The following is an 8,371-nucleotide window of genomic DNA, read 5'->3' on the forward strand; positions in this document are numbered from 1 at the left end:
GTGTAACTTTGCTTAACACACACTATCCCGGGTTTTGTTTGTGGTAGCAGTAGTTACATCCATTACATCCATGCATGTGTTTTTTTAACCATGTTTGTCCATGTTGTTTATTCAGGTCCTATATTTAAGACAGGTATATGGGAAGAGCCGCCCCAGTACTTCCTGTTTATATAGGGTCATGAGGTCAACTTCATGCATGATCTTATTCCTGTTCTTTGTTTAGAATTGTATTGTTTGGTCTGACCTATTTGTTTCAATGGTAGAGACTAACGAGGTCAGGTGTGGGCAAAGTCCTGTATAAAGCAAGTGGGATTTTTGCATACCAGGTTAATTGTTTTATGGTAGAATGGAGATGCCAGAAATAAAGGATACTTAAAAGAACTTAAATGGTCTGCTGATGCTATTTACTTATCACCTTCCTTGCTGTTTAAGTTATGCTACCTCACACGCTCTCACTGGAGTCAAAAATTTCAACCATCTTCCCCACTATAACTGTGTCCTACAGAAAAATCCCCTTCCTTCCTGTTTTCTCTCCCCTTTATAGAGAAGGATTCAAATCATCACCAGTCCCTGTTCTCAACTCCAAATAGGTGGCAGCTGGATGAGAGTGGAATCTCCACTCCCACATGGGTGTGGCCTATATCACACACAAAACACTAAAACACCAAAGCATGCAATAATTAAAATGGAACATCACTGAATCACTGCACAAAAGCTTACAATTTGTTAAAAATGATACATGTTGCAACCCTTGCAAATCTAAAGAAATAAAAAGTTATACATTTGAACTTTTACTGTTAATGGGAACCACCAGCGCATAACGCTAATGTCCCTGATCTGTTTAGTCTGTGAAAACACTCTGCACAGTCTGACAGGAAGTATTCACTACTTGATATAGAGTCAGCTCTGTTGTGGTTAACGGTCAGCAGTTGCACGGCTTTGACAAGATGAGAATGAAAAACAGCTGTTAACCTGTCATTATCAACTTATTATTCTTTTGGCATTTAGCAGATGACTTAATTATTTATTTTTATCTTTTATGCTCTGCCTTTACTAACATTGTAAGATGTTGTGAAGCTATATGAGACATGAGAAGATTTAAGATGATGAAAGGCCTTTGTATTTGTACTGATATTTAAGATTGATTACAGTTAAAAGAATTCTGAGAATAAGACCAAAATAACTGTACAAATGCTCACTGTATCATAACACTGTCCCATTTTTCTGTGCCATGATATAGCTATAGAATTGTTAATACCGAATTAAAGCCAACAACTGGCAACATCCAGGACTAAAATAAAACTTTGCCTGCTTAGAAGTGCAGTACCTTCAATGGCCACCTGAGGCTGGCACCAAAAATAAAAAACACAAACACTGTAGCGGCAACCTTCGGTCCTTCTTTGCCGCTTCTGCAGGACTTAAGTTTCTGACTCGTGCTCTTGTTGAATCGCTTGTATGCCTTTCGGTAGCAAAAACAAGGCGAATGTAAAAAAGGAAAAAACATTTATTCTCCATACAAACTGAAAAATACAAACAAAGGCCTCTGGTGGGAGCTCCGTTTACATTCCTTTTATGTTACAACGAAAGCACAATGAACGGCGCCGGTCAGGAAACTGTTGCTCCACGTCCTGCTTACTTGACTAACCTTTCATCCCCCCTCGTGCTTAACACACCCCCTTTACGACACCTACCAACACTTTACAACAACACAAAAGACTAACAAAGCAGGATCAATTTATGGAGCACAGTATATTACACTATAACATAAAATAATGAAAATTATAACTAGAAACTCAAATTAAAGATCACAGCAAAATGTTGGCTAAACTGTCTAAGCTCCAACAAACACTAAAAACCATACTTACAAAAAACATATGGCTCGACAAAATACCTTCATAACCTCTTGATATTATATTGCATAATATGAAGCAGACAGAAATACATTCATTCCTGTTACCTTTGTTCAAATTATTTCCTCTTGCACTGATAATTCTGAGTGATTGATACGTTTTTGATTAGTGGCTGACACTAATATCAATTCAATTCATACAGCCGCACATCTCAACAGCAGTTGCCTCGAGGTGCTTTCTGCTGTAAGGTAAAGACCCTACAATAATACAGAGAAAACCCCAACAATGACACGATCCCAAGTACTCGGCAACAGTGGGAAGGAAAAACTCCCTTTTAGCAAGAAGAAACCTCCAAAGAGGAAAAGGCATCTGCCACAACCAGTTGGGGTGAGGGGAGGAAGATAGGACAAAAAACACAATAAAGATTCCAGTGATGTAGTAGTTTATTCCCCCCGGATTCCTACATATAAACTTAACGTTTTGACCTACATAAAATTTGACCTACATTTTTACAGTTTCATTTCACTAAAAGTGTAAAAACAGGATACATCTATATATCACAATGACTTTGCTGTTTTTTTCTGTAGGCTGTACAAACTGTTTTACAAATTGTAGACACCAATAGGATTCATGTACATTTTCACTTGTGATTTCACAGCATGGCGATATCCACCAAACAAACATCAGCAGATCAATAATGACGCCTCGGTTCCATGAAGTGCTCGGTCACTTTCTGAGTCTATCGAGTAGATGAATAAATAACATCTGGGTCCACTTCTGTGGCTGATGCAGGCCTGTGAGGACTTTCTGTTTTTGGATGAAATGTCACAGCTGCATAGTGCAGGTGCTCTGAGCTCTGCCTCTGTGAATAAGAGAACTGTCAGTCTCACGGCTGAGTAAAAAACTACTAACATTAACTGATAAAGAGTGTGAAGGACACAAAATGAAACACTTCACCTCTTCTTGTTGTAGATTCTTTCCTTCAGTGTGAACTACAGCAAAAAGTACAATTTATGAGGTTGGTTGAATTATAATATTAAAAATATTCCTGTTGGGGGATTTTTAAAATAGAAAATAGTTGTTGTTCCTTTTTAAGTGTAATCATAAAAGACATGTAAAAATCTCTTACAATAAAAATACCTTTCTGAAGCTTTTTGATTTTAACAGCCAGACAAACGATGACTGTGATGAGGAAAACAGTCAGAACACCGAGGATCACACTCATCATATTTGGTAATCCGATAAAAGTGTCTGTGACAAAGACAGATTATAATAAATGAAATGACAGCAGCTGCAGTTTATTAAATGTGTGGTTCAGAATCTAACATCTTAAACTTTGACTCTTATTTCCATGAAATTCAATAAAACCAAATGAAGAGGTCATTCTTACCTTGGACCACTAAATCTGTTGTTTCAACAATAACCGGATTGCTGTGTATTTTAAATCCACAGAAATAAAGTCCAGAGTCCAATAAATCCACTTGTTTAATTTTGAGAAACACAGTGGATAAATTAGTGCTCATTTCAAATTTTCCATTTTGAAATCCAGCGCAGAATGAAGCAGGTTCATGAGGTTCGAACATGGAGGCGATACAGGTGAGTTTGGCTCTCTTGGTCACTCTGAACCAGAGTATCTGTGTGGGAGAACTGGAAAAGTTGGAGCACAGCAGCGTGACTTCTTTTCCAGACTGAATCTCCAAAGGTTGTGATACAGGGATCCAACCTGAAAAACAAAAGAAAATAAACAAACACAAACATTAAAGCAACAGAATCTTGATCAACAGAATCAGCTGGTTCTGTGGAGTAAATGAGTTGCTGTACTTACTGAGGCTGCAGACAAGTAAAACTGTTAGAGAGTCAAAGTTCCTCATTGTGCACACGATGTCCCTGAAATGGTGCTCTACAAGTTCTTATAGGGTGGTCTGAAGAGGTGTGGTTTTTAGTATCTGTATGTGCTGTACAATACATCTGTGAAAGAATAATCACGCCCCCCAGAAAAGTTTAACCCTAACAGTGAACCAAGAGACAAAGATTGTGATTGTTCGCATGTAGACTCTCAAACCACTGTTGAAGTAGTTTATCTGCTCATTAAAAACAAACCTCTCAGAGAGTCCCAGTACAACTCCACATTAACGCTCTTGGAACTGGGGTTACAGATGACCTTGAAGGACACAGCAACCAAAGCGATCCTGACAGGCTTGAGGTTTTGTCTGTCTCCCTCTCCCTCTGAAAGCCATTTCTCTAAGGCCTGATCTACATATTTCTGGAGGATCTTTGTGGCTGACCTTATGCTGGCTATGTGTTAATTATTTTGTGATTGTTTCCTGGCATTTTATACCAGTCAATAGAAAAAAATAAAATGCTGCCACTTTTCCTCTCCTGGCTCCCAACTTTCAGTTTATTTTAGGGGTGTTACTCTGTCACTGCTATATTCAAAAACTGCAGTGAAGAAGTAGCCAAAAATGCACATGAAGTGTGGACAGCACTGAACACGCTGCATTAGCTGCAGGCTGCATCGACCTGGTGTGGATTCTCGGGTGGAGCTGTGGGCAATCATTCCTTGTTCCTTTTTCTGAAGGTTGTTATTTCTCACCATGGTGGCAAGCAGGCCCCATCTGAAACATGCTAATGCTAGTGCTGTTTGCCAGTAACTTTGTTAGCCTCCTGGTGCTCCTGAGGATTTTCACAACCACTGCTAGCTATTCTTAACTAAACCTTCCAGCTGATTTCTGAACCTGAAAAGGAAAGTACTTCCCAGTAATTTACCTGCTTGCCCATTCTTCTGCATTGCACTCTGAGCAGCGGCATTTCGTCTGCTCGCCAGTTACTCCAGATTCTCTGATTAAAAAGCAAACAAGTAAGGCCTCAGAACCAAATCACAAATATTTCAAGAACTTTTTGAACTCACCTTGACCATTCGTAACATCTCTTCTCTGGAGGAGCTCTTTGTTTCATTCCTGTTTGGTAATAAATTTATTCAAGCCACTTCCCTCTTCCTATGGGAAATTCGGTTTCCAAATAGCACAGCACGTATAGAACAGAGGATTTTTTTTGGACTGCATACAGTCCCACTGCAAACCTCGTCTCTCACAGTATCAGGAAGTCATCTGACTGGTCCCAAAGTCAGGGTAGTAAAAATCTGAGACTTCATCATAAAAACTCAGAATGTGAAATGACTGGAATCTACAGAAGATTTATAAAGGCACACTATTACAGTAACCTCATTCTGACAGTACAGATCATCCTCAGACCCAGTTATCACAATAAATCCACATTATCATGAACAATATGCCAATATTCAGCAGTCTGGCAGGCAGGAATTGGACCTGAATGCAGAATTTAAGAGGCTGAACATAAACTTAAAAGGACAGAAAGAGACACAGACAATAAGCACTCACGAGATAACAAGGGGAAACAGGTGGGAGCACAGCTGAGGGAAGCTAGCATAATGACTCAAGGGGAAGTAAAACTAAACACAAACTAACACAGGGCAACAGTCAGTAAAATAAAACAGTGAGACATAACTGAATGGAGAGATGAAACTGATTAACCGATAACTAAATGGGGAAACGTGAAAGACACCCACAGAGAGACAAAACCGAAGCAGCGACAAGAATGAATGAACAGAATAGAAAACAAAAGAGAATTAACAAAGCTGTAAGCAACTTTTATAATCAAACCCTTTTCTGGATTACTTACAACCCCCCTCTGTCTACATAGAAGTTAAACTGTGAGCTTCAGTTTAACAGTATTGTACTGTAGAGAGTAGTGTGTTGCTACAAATTGCATCTGTTCATTAATGTGAGACAATGAATATCAAATGGCTTGAATGGGACACTAGTGGAGAGGTCAGTCACTGTGGTGGTAGAATCAGCTCTCTGTGACACTTCTGTTTTCACTCTTTGACAGAAGGTCACTGCTAATCATGTCATCAGAGCCCCTCTATTGCCTTTAAATTTAACTCATGCTGGTTATTGACATACTCATGAACTTTAAAGAGGAAAAGAAACAAAGACAGAGGAGAGAGTCCTTGAGCAGTCACTGTCTGGAGCCTCATTTTGACATCAAGTGAAAAGATGACCTTAGAACACCACTCAGGATCAGAGTTTTTCCAGTTTGTTGTTCCACCAGCTTCTTGACATTTGATGAATTATATATTGTGTAAAAATTCATCAAATGTGACCCAATACGGTCTTATAACCCATCTATGATAAAATACGATATATATCCGATCATCTTTGTTAGTGTTGTTATATGACAAGTTACACCATTCTTGAACCTTTAAATATGTTAAGTTTACAGTCACAATATATGCCAGAGTCACATAAATCAAATTTTTAAGGAAGATATTTTTGAGTTGAGATGTTGCTTCGAATATCTCCTGTTTCCTTAGTTTCACAGTGAGTCTAGCTCTGTAGACAATATAGATAAATAAATGATAAATGGATGAAATCCAGTGAGGCTGGGTTCTAATGACTGTGTGTGTGTGTGTGTGTGTGTGTGTGTGTGTGTGTGTGTGTGTGTGTGTGTGTGTGTGTGTGTGTGTAGGATTGTTTTACCGGGTTTGAATTTAACAGTTAGAAACAAGCTGTCACAGTCTGGCTGCAAAGTTGACTGTGTGGAGTGAAGAAGAGGACCCAAGTTTAATAAGGCTGGTAAAACATTACAAAACAAAAGGTGAAGCTAAACAATAACCAAAACTGGGAAAACTACACAGGAAACATGACACATCTTAAACATGAAAAACCCTTAAACGTGGCTACCTGGCATAAATACATGAAGACCTGGGACATGGCATGAAGTGGCAGGATAGCAGACGATCTGACAAAGACTGAATGACACACACAGACTAATTATACACAGGCGTTGCTGTAACGTATTCGACCTTCAAATGCGGCCTCCGAAGGATGTAGTCACTGAATTGAGACACAGCCAATGACACCACAGAGGAAGAGTAAAAATAAGCACATTTAACAGAAACACCAGACTTTCAAAATAAAACAGGAAACAATTAGAGACTTAGACATGGCACACAAGCTTGACAACATGAAGCACGCAGACAAGGAACACATGACATATTGACACAGAAGACAAGAAACTAATAATGAATCAGGAATTATAGGAGAAACAACCCCTAACTAATAATGTCAACACAAGAACTAAGCATATATTCAATATAATGTAAGAAATCACAAAATACAAAATGAACTTAAAATGCTGGGTCACGGACTCTGCCCTGACACAAGCAGCGTAAAATCAACAAACATTCTGCTCATCGCATTTCTTCGCGATTATTCCTCGAGGCCTTTTCACATAGGACACAGCATGCGCTGTGCTGACCCAAAATTTGTGGTGACTGCTGCATCCAATGTAAAAGGGCCTTGAGCTGTCCATCATTTTAAATTACCCACCATCGCACTATGAAAGTTGGGATAGTTTGGGCCATGAAGCATACACCTAACTGTCCTTCAAATCTGGGGAAAAGGAGGCTCTCCCAAGGCTCATCACCTCGCTGTGACGCAATCAGCCTTCAAAGGCACCTTCAGAAGGTGCAGCCCCTGAATTACGACAAAGCTAACAGTCGATGTGGGTGAAGGTTTTTGTTTTTCTTATTCTTTCTATTTAAAACAAATTATATATTGATACAGTGAGCTGTTGCCTGTAACTACAGATCTCACCAAATGCACTAACGCAGAGGAATCTTTTTCTGCCTTCAGTTACATGTATCTTGGTTTTTAGTTATTCAAATGTTCATAATCCTGATTTTTTTTCTATTTTGCTTCATGGCATCAACCTGCTATTGAAGCTTATTTCTCTTACTGCAATAAAGAAGTCACATATTTAGAGTTATGGATAGCAATGTTTCGTTTTTGGTGGCAGAAACAAACTAATCGCATGTACTTCTTCATTAGGAAGATTTCTGAAGACCTTCATATGAGTTCAGCTTTAACATTAGCTTCCAGTTCAAGGTATACTGTTGTAAACAGTGTTTATGTGTCTTTGGCCCCCTTCCTGAGTTTAAATTTTTTTGTAGAATCAGTTTAATTCAACTACCCTGGAGAGATTTCAATGATTAGATTTGATTGGTGGCTGCGGTGGTGTGTGGTGACTTTTACAATAAGACAAGCAGAAACTATTCCAGTGACAGTGGCCAACTGGGGCCACAAGATGTCAGTGATGTATAGGATGGATGCAAACAGGTATGAGAGAAGCTTTACAAATAGAATGCTGTTTAAAACAAAGGACATCTTTAATTTGGTGTTTATTTATGATTTTTTTTTTTTTTTTTTTTACACTGCTCAAAAAACATAAATGAACACAATAACCTCGACCTCAAAGTTAAAACCCAGAGGACAAGTTTTGAAACGATGATCGAAGCTGCTCACCTTCACAAAATTTACTAATGCTGACAGTTCAGGAATTGTCTTCTGTTGAGCCAGGGTTAAGGTTAGCAATTCAGTCTTTAAATGTTATCCATATTACTCGTATAAGTCTTACGAATACATAGGAATTTTTTTTTT

The 8,371-nt window shown here is 38.7% G+C and overlaps 1 protein-coding gene across 3 annotated transcripts; it reads right to left on the reverse strand.

Annotated features, from left to right (window-relative positions):
* Window positions 1-2,268: 2,268 nt before the first annotated feature.
* LOC120739052 lies at window positions 2,269-5,342 on the reverse strand. 3 transcript variants are annotated; one of them, XM_040040703.1, is made up of 6 exons: window positions 4,759-5,342; window positions 4,617-4,688; window positions 3,241-3,573; window positions 2,991-3,101; window positions 2,808-2,842; window positions 2,269-2,712 (listed from the first exon to the last, which is right to left on the reverse strand). In XM_040040703.1, exons 2-6 carry the CDS (start codon window positions 4,636-4,638, stop codon window positions 2,590-2,592), a joined length of 624 nt encoding a protein of 207 aa, XP_039896637.1. In that variant the 5' UTR covers window positions 4,639-4,688; window positions 4,759-5,342; the 3' UTR covers window positions 2,269-2,589. The 3 variants fall into 3 exon arrangements, with proteins under 3 accessions (XP_039896637.1, XP_039896638.1, XP_039896635.1); XM_040040704.1 differs by lacking the exon at window positions 4,759-5,342 and having other exon boundaries at window positions 4,617-4,744; XM_040040701.1 differs by lacking the exons at window positions 4,617-4,688; window positions 4,759-5,342 and adding an exon at window positions 3,676-3,836.
* Window positions 5,343-8,371: the final 3,029 nt, after the last annotated feature.

Source organism: Simochromis diagramma, unplaced genomic scaffold (assembly GCF_900408965.1).
Source record: "Simochromis diagramma unplaced genomic scaffold, fSimDia1.1 OVJJ01000317.1, whole genome shotgun sequence".
NCBI lineage: Eukaryota > Metazoa > Chordata > Actinopteri > Cichliformes > Cichlidae > Simochromis > Simochromis diagramma.